Source organism: Tenebrio molitor, chromosome 7 (assembly GCF_963966145.1).
Source record: "Tenebrio molitor chromosome 7, icTenMoli1.1, whole genome shotgun sequence".
NCBI classification, from domain to species: domain Eukaryota; kingdom Metazoa; phylum Arthropoda; class Insecta; order Coleoptera; family Tenebrionidae; genus Tenebrio; species Tenebrio molitor.
The window spans coordinates 18,528,831-18,541,468 of record NC_091052.1 but is presented as its reverse complement, the minus strand read 5'-3'; the positions used below and the strand labels follow the sequence as shown (position 1 = coordinate 18,541,468).

General features: G+C 33.7%; 1 protein-coding gene across 1 annotated transcript; it reads left to right on the top strand.

The window, feature by feature from the left end:
• Nucleotides 1-7,152: 7,152 nt before the first annotated feature.
• Nucleotides 7,153-10,913, top strand: LOC138134764 (probable cytochrome P450 6a13). Its single transcript, XM_069053250.1, is given in 3 exon segments — nucleotides 7,153-8,404; nucleotides 8,452-8,703; nucleotides 10,582-10,913. Coding segments are annotated over 3 exon segments (1,296 nt in total). The 5' UTR covers nucleotides 7,153-7,524; the 3' UTR covers nucleotides 10,746-10,913.
• Nucleotides 10,914-12,638: the final 1,725 nt, after the last annotated feature.

Genomic DNA, 12,638 nt, shown 5'->3' with positions numbered 1-12,638 from the left:
TAATGTGGAGCTGTGCAGTTCTCGAAAAAACGTTGGCTGATACTCGATTGCGAAATTCTTTTGCATTCTATGACCTTATTGAGAGGAGACCTAATAAAATATTGACAAACTCGGTACAGGTTGCAAAGACACACTTGTCATTTGCAACAGCGCTTTTATGGTATTAGTCATTTGAAATTACTTTAAAACTGTACTTATATGGAAAATATTCAACCCAAACTATGATTTTCTGGTCCCTTTGTGCCTTTCTTTGGTTCAGAAATATGAAAAAAATGCTGTTGCAAATGACAAGTGTGTCTTTGCAACCTGTACCGAGTTTGTCAATATTTTATTAGGTCTCCTCTCAATAAGGTCATAGAATGCAAAAGAATTTCGCAATCGAGTATCAGCCAACGTTTTTTCGAGAACTGCACAGCTCCACATTAGCGGAAATTTTTTTGTCTACAATTATCTTGTTGTTTTAAATTTGGAATGCTCTGACCAACTAATAATGATAGCAACCGCCAAACAAACGATATAACTTCTAATTTTGTAAGGTTTGGTTGCGATTTTGGGAGAATTACTGGTGTTTAATAAAAGAAAGAAGAAAAAACAAAAATGAGTTCCAAAAGTGATGAAGATGATCTGCCTTTGGATGTATTAGAAACGGCACGAAGTGCAGTTTTTAGTCTTATCCCGGAAAAGCCTTCAAGACAATATGAATCTGCTTAGAAGGATTTCATGAATTGGTGTGGCTTTAAGAAATTAAAGTACGTGTCTGAAAGTGTGATACTGGCCTATTTGGAATATAAAGCTAAGAAATTGCGAAATTGTGACCTCTTCTTCAATCAAAAATTGCTGAACGTAATAGTTATTTTTGTATTAAGTGCGCAAAATGAGTGTTTTTTTAATGGCGCTTGAGAATGTAAAAATTTTTGTCGAGACCGCAGGTCGAGACAAAAAAGACATTCGAAAGCGCCATTAAAATACGAATTGCGCACGAAATACAAACAACATTTTTTCTACAGCAGTCAAAAAAAGAACTAGATTTATGAAAATAAAATTATTATAATTGAGAAGTAACATCAAAATATAAAGTTATCATGAAAACATTTTGTAACATAGGGAACGCGCAACTGTTTTTTTGTTATTATGAAAAAATCTGACATTTGTTTCGGTAAGAATTACGAATTTACCTATAATTTCGTTATAATTACACGTATTTTATAATTTTTTAGAACGTAGTGTGACTATGACAGTGAAAGCGATACTCCGCCTGAAGTAACGGAGCGAGCAAATGCTGCAATTGCAACCATAATACCTGGAAAATCGAAAATCCAAAATGAGAGAGCGTACATTCAATTTCGGGAATGGTGTACGACAAAAAATGTAATAAGAATATCGGAGAAAGTGCTTTTGGCTTATTTGGATGAAAAGTCAGCAAAGCTAAAACCACCGACACTATGGTCTACCTTCTCCATGCTGAAAGCAATGTTAAATGTAAAGGAAAACATCGATGTCCGAAAAGTTCCCACCAATGTGCCCTATCTCAAAAACAAATCAGTTGGTTATCGAGGGAAAAAATCAAAAATTTTAACACAAGAAGATATTAGTAAATTTATAGAAGAAGCTGCCGATGAAAAAAATTTATTGAAGTAGGTAATGAATATACACATCATATTATACATAAACAAAGTTAATAATAATGATTCGATACAGGTTGTGCTCATTTTGGGCATAAGTGGCGCTTGTCGTCGAGAAGAGTTAGTAAAATTGACAATCGATGACATAGAAGATAAAATTTCAAAATAAAATTTCAAACTGTCAACCCTCCACTTCCCATCAACAGAACATGGCTGTCGAAATTTCAGACAATCAGGTTTGCACTTCTGAGGAAGTGGAAAAGGAGTGCGAAGAAGTGTGCGAAAACATCTGTGAGAAGAACGAATCATTTGTAATGAAGTCCTCTGGAATTAATGAAGGAAATAGTGGCTCCAAATGCACAATTAATATTTATTTCAATAATAAGTGATGTTTGAGTGATTGTAACAATTTGTAGTTATACCCATAGTTCTCTTTGTTTTGTTCTATAGCCTGTAATTCTGTTTGAATAAAATTAATTGAAGAAAACATAATTTTTTTTTCACTGTAAAAAAAAATTTTTTTTCACTGTTAAAAAATAAATTTTTTTTTATCATGTTAAAAAACAGTGTCCTTTGCAACTTGATAGCGATGAAAAAATGTCACGTTTTTTTGACGGCTGTAGAAAAAAGTCTTTTTTGTTCTAGATTGTATAGTCCGGACAAAATAAATGTGAATCCTGATTTTATTAAGTCAAATTATTTAACAACATGTTAAAATCAAAATGAAAAGAAAACAATAATAAAGATTTATGATGGGAAACAGATGGATATCCACCATCAAAGTTGCAGGTAGAATTTCGAAAACTCGCTGTATTTATATACCCACCCCTTTTCGAAAACGACCTACCAATAAATCTTTATTATCGTTATCATGTTGTTAAATAATTTGACTTAATAAAGTCAGAATTCACATTTATTTTGTCCGGACTATAAATCCAGTGAACAAAAAACAGTCACTTTGACAATCGATTTAGGTCATGTAAATGTGAACATATTTTTATCAGTTTTCGAAAAAGTAGTTTTCTTTAGCAAGTGCTTAATATAAATGGGTAGCGTGAATATTTATATTTGCAGTAAAGGCGCGTAACGTGAGCGTTCCACATTTGGTGAACATTTAGTAAAATAGGTAAACATATAGCATTTACAATACAAGCAACAGTAAAACAATACGCAACATTCCTATTTTGGTGACGCTGTTCTCATTTTCCAAAGTGTCATTATTTGGTGTCCACTAGGAATTTTTGATGTTAATTTAATTTTTTGGAGGACAGCGCTAGGGGTGTATTATTTAATTTGGTGAACATTATATTAATACCCAAAATGGGTTACAGGCGTCCTTCAACCCAAGGAATTGTTTTATTTTAACTCCTAGCCCCCTGAGAAGTTCCCCATATTATTTTGCTTCACGAACTGATCTTCCGCTATTTTGAACACAACAATTTCGTAGACATTTCACAACCAGCAAAATTAAGTCGTTTGATTTCGCATTGATATAAAATTGATATACAGGGTCTCTATAAATGATTGTCGGGTCCAGCCAGCCATGGAAAGTTGTCAAATCTTGAATGTGCCGCTTTGTTCGGCAATTAATGAATGTCACATTTTCAGGTTAGGTTGTTGGCTTTTAACCAGAGACAAGTTTCAACTGTGCTTTACTCTTGCTAACATTAATGTATTCTACTATCCCACCTCCTATTATTTAATATCAACACCAACAGGGGAACAATTATTGCCCCCATCGTACAAATCCAAACAGATAAATATTGAGAACACCTTGTCCCCGTATACCACAATACAATACTGCCTTTTTGTCTGCTTTAGTGCTTTCATATTTCTTGTTTTATGCTAGTGGTAAATACGACCTAGACTGAATTGTCGAATATGGTATTGACTCCCATTTTTCTTCCAATATAAATAACAGTGTTTTTCATAACAAATAAGTCTTACTGGTTTTTCAATAAAATCAAATGTATTCAACAATATAATTTACAACACTAAATAACGATAACAAATAGGTATTTTTTTTATAAAATAGATTGAGAATGTCCCCCATTAACTTCTAAACACTTGACAATTCTTCATGTATTTTCAAAAATATTTTGCAGCATTTCTTAGTTAAGGGTACAGCAACACTGCTATCCACAGTTCCACACACCAATTTTCAAAACATGTAAAGGAGTCTCTACAAATTGGTGTGGATTCTCAGCACTCCAAATTATGAAATTGAGGTGATTTTCAAACTGAATACATTATTAAACACAACTTTGATAATCTGCAGGTTGGAGTTCTTGTACGACACTAATTTTATAAAGATGCAGTTGTAGCCTATTTTTAATGATTTTGTGACAAGTGCATCGTGGTACACCAAATTGTTGAGATAAACAGTCTATGGATATCTGTAGAGTCTTTTCCACCATTTCTTTCAAATCCTCGAGTATTTCATCAGATACTGGTGCTCGTCCTAATGATTTACCATTGCTAATTGTTCTGATTGTTAAAAATCTGTTCACAATGTTGTTCAGATATTTTGATGGAATTCATTTTTACAAACAGATAATTCCCCATCACTAAACCTTCCATTTCGAAAGTAAAAAACAACAATGAACGTGTTCTGTTCAACAAAATAAACCATTGTAAAGAAAATAAAGCTAAAATAAAACATAAAACATTAAAGCATAACCTCACAAATTTTGCCAGTGTATTTACCTCTAAAAGCGGACGTACTTGCAATTTTTATTGAAAAATACTGATTTTTGGTGTATATTAACTGTGATTAACTGCGATAAAACGAATATAAGGAACCAAAACTCGACTGACAAGCGCAAACGAAACGTCAGTCACTATAATGTCAAAAGTGACCGTGAAAACGAACTAGAATTTGGCATCGGTTTCAAAAAAGCGGAACAGTAAAATTTTTTTCCAAGGCTGGCTTGACCAGACAATCATTTATAGAGACCCTGTATAAACGATCTTGTTGGTTGAGGTTTTACTTTTAAATATTCTTGACGCAACTAGTTATCAAGAGTACACGTCTTCGTGTAAAATACTGCAACTGTAATATTTTCATTCATTTTATCTCTTATTCGTTAAGGTACTTCATTAATTAGAGCATAATTTCAGGGCACAAAATATTACTGCCTGAAAGATATATTTCAAATTTTACGCGCGCTAGGTACTACTTTCTCTGCGTAGAATTTAGTGATTTTTATGTCAACCAATCTCTCGCTGGACAAACTATAGTTATAGAAACTAGATGTGTGAGTGAGAGAGAGCGAATGGAGATTATTAATTAATTAGAACAACTTGGGGAAATCAAATCCGGTGTCACCTAGTTGGACCACCATCGCTAATTTGTGTTAATCTGATGGGTGAGTTCGACCACCGGCCGCCACCAAAGGGATTAAGATCTTCCAGGTAGTGATCCAGGGCCAAAGTGATGAAACCTTCATATTTAGTTGTTTTACACACTTGTATTTTTTTGTCAGAGAGCAGAGATTTGATCACTACTGTCTTCATGGGTAGTTGGTATGAGTACGACATAAAATCCAAGAAAGCTCTAATAATTTTAATGGAATGTTCAAAAAATCCTATTACTATTACAGTTGGAAAAATACTTAATTTATCCTTAGCAACATTTACAATGGTATGACTGTAGAATTAGAGAAATAATTTACAACACAATTGTATTTCATTGCAGATAGTACGAAGATCTTATTCATTACTAGCTGTTTTAAACAATGTAAAAGTGTAACTACAAAAATTACTTTCGATATACAATTTTAGAGATTACTTAGTGCAGTTTGACGTAATACATATTTTAAATTATTTTAGAAGAATACAGCATAGTAATTGTTTTCACAGAATAAAATGCAAAACCAAATCCTTAATGAATGTATCACAAACAATTATTTTTTAGGCACTTTTTTTCGAACGCTGACCGTGGGGCCACCTGTTGGTCTATTTAGTAAGTTACCAATGAAACCGACAATGTGCACCTCTACCAAAAAGTGTCTTCTGCCTCTCCTGTTTTCAAACCTCGGCTGCGCCTCGACTAGAAAACTCAGACTCGGACGAAAAAGATCTTGGTATACAAATAACTAGAGGGCATTCATTTTAAATGTTGGGTAAAGTTGTAAACTCAAAACACCATAAATTACGAAAGCGGCAAATTTTCATTGTATCGGTACCGTAAAGTAGGAATCCCTCTGTTCATATAAAACTGGTAAAGTTTGTCCAGCGAGAGATTGGTTGACATAAAAATCACTAAATTCTATGTAGACGAAGTAGTACCTAGCGCACGTAAAATTTGAAATATATCCTTCAAGCAGTAACATTTTTGCCGTGAAATTATGCTCTAATTGATGTTTTCTAGTGCATTTTGTAGTGTTGGGTTAATTTAATACAATTTAAAATCTCCCAATCTCTCGCTGGACAAAGTATACCACGTCGTACTTTCACCATCTTATCAACGAGCAAAAGAAAGAGATGTTAAAATATGTATCCACAAACAAAAACAAAAATTAAAACGCATTTTGTGATCAGTGACCTAAAAATGTAAAGAGATTGTTGATTTTAAATAATGTATTTGACAAATAATATTACAACATAAAGAAATAAGAGTAATTAATAAAGTATCCATTACATGTATATTTTAAAGTAAGTAAGAAATAAATAATAAAATACGTAAACAAATAAAAAATTAATCGTCATCGGAATCAAAATCACTAGATGATTCACCAGTATTGCCAACAAATATTAATGATTCCACTTGGTCTTCTAAAAGTTGATCTCGATCCCACCATTCTTTAATTTTGGACCCGAATATGTTGAACACAGTTTTAGATTCACTGAGTTTCGGACAAGTGTCAAAGCATACAAGGGGCTTACAAAACCCAACATTTAAAATAAATGCTCTATATCATCGTCAAGAGGTCGAAAATCGCGCCTTTATGTAGCTATCTCTATAGAAACGGTTGAAGTGGCTTTTTTGTAACCGGATTTGAAACACATCAAATCCTAGGAGTTGAAATGTCCACAGGCGGCTCGACCCAGTCAAATGTAAGATCATTTCTCACGATTTATTTATCAATCAATAATTATAGGAAATATTTAATAATTAAATTATTCAAATTTAAAAAAGCAAAGAAATTATTACCTAATATTTAACCGGTGGACCGGTGCCACTGTGGTGTAACACGAGTCGCCCAGGTGCATGGATGCATTGTTTGAATAAAATTTATAACATTTGAAAAGGTTGTATTAAATTCGCAAATAATAATGGAATAGTTATTTACATTACGTATGCGGTAGGCTACATTTTACAGCCGGAGGTTTTTACTTAAAACACGACCGCAAAGCCGATACGTTAAAAAAAACTAGAACACGAAACACTTTAACTGTATTCCTCAGAACATTCAAGAAATCTGTGCACGTAAAAGATATCTAATAAAATGTATTAAGTTATCTGTTTACAACATTTTATCAAAATGAAAACATCAAACAGTGATAAAAACACGTTTAAATGGAAAGGTTGACCATTTGTTGATTAGTTTGCGTTATATTTTGTACAAAAGTATGTTATCATTCAGACAATTTTTTAATATAATTCAACAATTAATTTTTGCAGGATTTTCAATGGCCCTATTAACAAACAGCTAGTTAGCAGATAGCATAACTTTACTTTTAGGGTTTGTTACCATTTTCGTAGCTTGGATAAAATGGTCTCACACCTCGTCTCACACTTACTGGCAACGCAAAGGTCTGTTCACTCCCCCTACAACATTCTTCTTTGGTAACGGTAAAACAATCTTTACCCAAGAACAATCCTTTGGAGATTTCACGCTAGACATGTACAGATACTTTAAAAGCCACCACAAACCACACGGAGGTCTATTTGTTATTTATGCCAGCTTATATGCCTGTCAATCCGGAACTTGTAAAGCACGTAATGCAAAATGACTTCAACCACTTTGTTGACCGAGGGTTTTACTACAACGAAGAGACCGATCCTTTGAGTGCACATCTGTTTTCGTTAGACGGTGCTAAGTGGAGAAATTTGATAGTTAAGATGACTCCAACTTTTACCTCAGGAAAAATGAAGATGATGTTTGATACGTTGGTGAAATGCGGTGATCAACTGGTCATAGAGATGAATAAGACGATTGGAAGCACTTCTATTGACATCAAAGATATTTTAGCAAGATTCACTACAGACATCATCGGAACAGTTGCGTTCTGGATTGACTGCAACTCTTTAGAAAATCCAGACAACGAGTTTAATAGATATATGAAACAATTTTTCTTGGACGGGTTTTGGGAAAATTTATTTTTTTTTATAACTTTTGTAACTCCAGGTATCGCCAAGAAACTTGGGTTGAAAGTTGTGAAGCCACTAATATCCAATTTCTTTATGAGAATAGTCAAAGATACTGTAGAGTATAGAGAAAAAAACAACATTCACAGGAAAGATTTTATGCATCTTCTGCTTCAACTTAAGAATCGTGGAAAACTAGATGAACATAGTGGCATTTTAAAGGAGTTCGGAGATGACAAAGAATCAAACCTGTCGATAAATGAGTTGGCGGCTCAAGCTTTCGTCTTTTTCCTTGCTGGCTTTGAAACATCATCGACTACAATGACATTTTGTCTTTTTGAGTTGGCTTCGAATCCTGATATTCAAGAGAAGCTGCGTCAAGAAATTTATGAAGTGCTCAAGCGACACGACAATAAATTAACATATGATTCTACCATGGAAATGCATTACATGGAGAAAGTAATCAACGGTAAGAATATTTTTGAATTAGTTATGTGATAAAATCTTGATTTGTAGAAACATTGAGGAAATATCCGCCAGTTCCCGAACTAAACCGTATTTGTACCAAGGACTACAAAGTACCCGGAAGTAATATTGTGATCAAGAAAGATACGAAAGTGTAGATTCCGGTTTTAGGTTTGCACCGTGATCCAGAATTTTATCCTGAACCGAAAAAGTTTGATCCAGAGAGGTTCTCAGAAGATAATAAAAATCAACGCCACCCTTACACATTTATTCCTTTTGGAGAAGGACCAAGAGTTTGCATTGGTACGACAATGAGGGACATGGAATCCTGGGCAGTCTGCTATTGTCATTTCAAAAAGTGTCAATGTAAATGCACCTTTACTGTCATTATGATTATTTTCCACGACCTACTAGATAGTCAGAGTGTCTATAGCGGCCTTACAGCCCTTTCACAATGGCGTTAACGTTACGCCGATGTTAAAACGTTAATGTTAACGTTAGATCTAATTACATGTATTTCAGTGCTTTTTATAAATTATTTCCGTTGGCTAATGTTAGAATGTAACGTTAAGAATCCAGAAGATTTCTAGAACTAACGTTAACGCTAACAATATCATGCAACATTAATTTTCATCATAACGTCATTGTGAACGGTCCACAATGAAATACATGTTATTTTGAATTTCGAGATCTAACGTTAACATTAACGTTTTAACATCGACGTAACGTTAACGCCATTGTGTATGGGCCTTGGGTGTAGACCGAAAAATCCTAAAGTCCATTCAAAAATCAAAAAACCACCAACCTCGCATTTTCCTCGATAATTACTATCCGCAACGCTGTCTAGTGTAAAATTTGGTGAGACTTGTAATTTTGAGGTTAAATGTTTATTAAGTGTCTTGTTTTTCTGGGCATGTTTAAGTAAAAATAATAAGAATCAATAAATAAATTAAACGTGCTGCTAATTAAACAACATGAAGGAAATTCAAAGCAATTAAATTTTATTTTGAATCAAATAAATGTCATAATTTATGGTTTCCAACATAGTATGAAAAAATATCTACCTAGGGTTTTTTACATTTTACCAACCTAAAGCAACAAGTGGTGGTTTTTTGATTTTTGAATGGACTTTATGTTTTCATGATTCTGACGTTTAGGGTTGATTTCGGGGGTTGCTGTTAGCAACTAACTGTCATGCTATCAAATATGTGACAACGTCATGTGCATTGTGACAATTTTGACATGCAGTCCACACACATGTATCTGCATGATTCATGCGGTCATGCGTAGTTGTCCAGTGATAAATGATACTTTACTTTAATTGTAATTACAGTTTGGATTCTAAATGGCAAAAGCAAAATGTTGCGCACTGGTTCGGTTGCGCGGGAGGGACAAAGTTTCGGCGCCGCGTTTTTTGAAAATATCTCGGTCAGTGGCCAGTGCAAATTCATAGAATAATAATTTGTCCAAAATTATATAATTACACATATTCAAAACTGTACAAAATATCCTTTCCACTCATTTCCACCAAGAATGGCACGAATTAATTAAGCAAATATAATTGTTTTGTTGTGGACCCATCTTTATCTGAAATGACCCGCTTAGGAAATAATGTAGGTACTGCAAATCCAAGAATGAGATTATAATTTTAAGATTAATCTAGAAACAGGTTTACAACTAACGGAATTTGTTGTTGCTGCATTTACCGCAATATCAGTTCTAATATGATAAAAATGCCAGTTCATAAACACTAACAGCAAAATACTAAAAACCAGAAACACCACACAGAACTAGCATCAACAAAATTAATAACATTTTTGTTATTAAAGCTACTTTTAAACTGTGACACTCTTTGACACTGCATTTTGACAACTTCACTGAATTCATTACATTTGTTTATGAGGTTATGATTATTTAGTGACATTCCCCCCTAAAGTGGCGCCGTGGAGACCACAGGCACTAAAGCTTCGCCCAGGCAGATGTATAGTGAAATATGTCAATCATCAAGACGGCGGTGATATCTTCAAAAAAAATGTCAAATTAACTTAAGCTTAGTTATGAGCAGCTAAGGTATGGTTTAGAAATTTTGACAACTGAAGGACACATCTGCCCAGTTTTCCGTGTCCCCAATAGTATATGACGAGGATTGTGTTGTAATTTAATTTGATGTAAATTATTCAGGTCTCAGATTTGGAATGATGCAAACAAAAGTTGGACTCAGTATTCTTTTAAAAAATTATAAGTTCTCGGTTAGTCCAAAAACAACTGTGCCATTGCAAATGGATCCAAAGAATTTTATAATGAGCACGGAAGGTGGGATTTGGCTGGATTATACCAAAGTTTAGTGAAAAACCTAAGAAACAAAGAGAAACTAATTTTACTTGAGTACATTTTAGACCTTTTCTGAACAGTAAAGAAATAAAAAGAAAGGATTTTGTAATTAATTAATAGAATTTTTTCTCTTATAATTTTGTATGCAATCGACCGATTTGATTTTGTAAAAAGTGTTTGTTACCAATATAACAAAAAATAAAATATTTCCCCCTGACATTTCAGTGTTTAATTTTCAAATCTGTTAACTAGGTGGGATTAGCAGGTAAACTGACCGCCGTGTGCTACTCACCAAAACCCGTAGATTTTTATGACCGCGGTGCGCAAATGACCCATGCCTGAGAGTTGCACCACTCAGTTTGAAAGGTGTATGTATCGTGGTGTCTGAAATTTCCAAATAATAAACCTCGGGTAACCAAAACATCAAAAATTCAACACTATATTTAGTCGAGTCAAGGAAGCGGAAAAATCGCTGAAACTACCTAATCCTCAGGAACAGTTCCGATTTTGATGATTTTTTTTAGAGTTTGTTTTTATAGATTACTAGGTCCAAAATCTCAAAGACTTCTTTGATCTAAAATATAAATAACCACAAATTATGTCCAGTTGTGTATTTTCCATTACACGGGGTTAGTCACAAGAGACTTCCCATGAAAATTTTCTTATATGCAACCGAAGCTACAATTTCCAATGGTTTCTAGCTTGCTAAATTTATAAAAAGTAATACTTAAATCAACGATTGCTGGCCATTACGTTTCACTCGCGTTTTAAACTGGTCCACTCGTGCCAAAAAAACCCAATTTACACACGAACGAGTTGAATACAACGTTTTTTTGTTCGACAAGCTCCTTAAAGGCTCCAAATCGCTTAAAATCTTTAAAATTAGCTTGACGTTTCGTTTTGACAAGTGATGACATTTATCAAAATCCGTTCACATAGGAGAAAATTCTCAAATTCTGACAGTGTCGATCAAAAAATCTATTCTTATCTACCGTGCCTTCAAATAAATTGGCAATTCGAGTAGGCTGTGATTTATACATTTTGTCTATTAACGGTTAGCAGACGATCAAAATCGTGTGCTGTGCTGTCCAAGGTCACTGCATCAGAGCCACCTCTAATTCCGATATTATTTGAACGCACGGTATCTATTCTTAACTTTGAATGTTTTATTAATTTACAAAATTCTTCTGTTAATGGTTTTAATTAATTTCGTACAATTACATATTAAGCAAGATTTATAGTTCCGTATACATATAGCATATCATAGTCAAAAATCATAAACATAACATAACTTTTTAAATTGAATTTATTATAGTTCATGACAAAACGTGATATGATTGCTGATTTTTTAAGTGTCAAACAATTGTCCAATATGTTTTGTGAAGACGGGGTTTTAGAAGCTGCTGCTTGTGCTGTGGTCTTAATAAAGGTCTTAATAGGTCGTAATAAAGAAAAAAGAAAGAAACCACGAAAAAAACCAGTTACAAAAACACGGATAAATCAGCTCCTCCAAATCATTTCCTTCTTCATACCGTCCTCAAAGTCTTTGGAAGACTTATCGTACAGTGGTTTGGACCTTTCAACACACTGTACGATTAGAATTTCCTTCATATTTTCCACCTTTTCAATAATGTTTTAAATTGAATTTATTGACAGCATACCTACACGTAAGCGTTTCTATGAAAAAATATTAAAATTCCGTAACTTTCATGGTACATAACATAATAATTGAAATTGGCCAATTCATATGTAAACGGATACGGACTTATGTTATGTTAACGGATCTATAAATGAATACATTTGATTCAATAGGATTCAATTTTGATATGTTATGCCATACGTACACGTTACGGAACTATAAATCGGCCTTTACAGTTATGGCCGGTTGCACGTAAATAACGTAATTC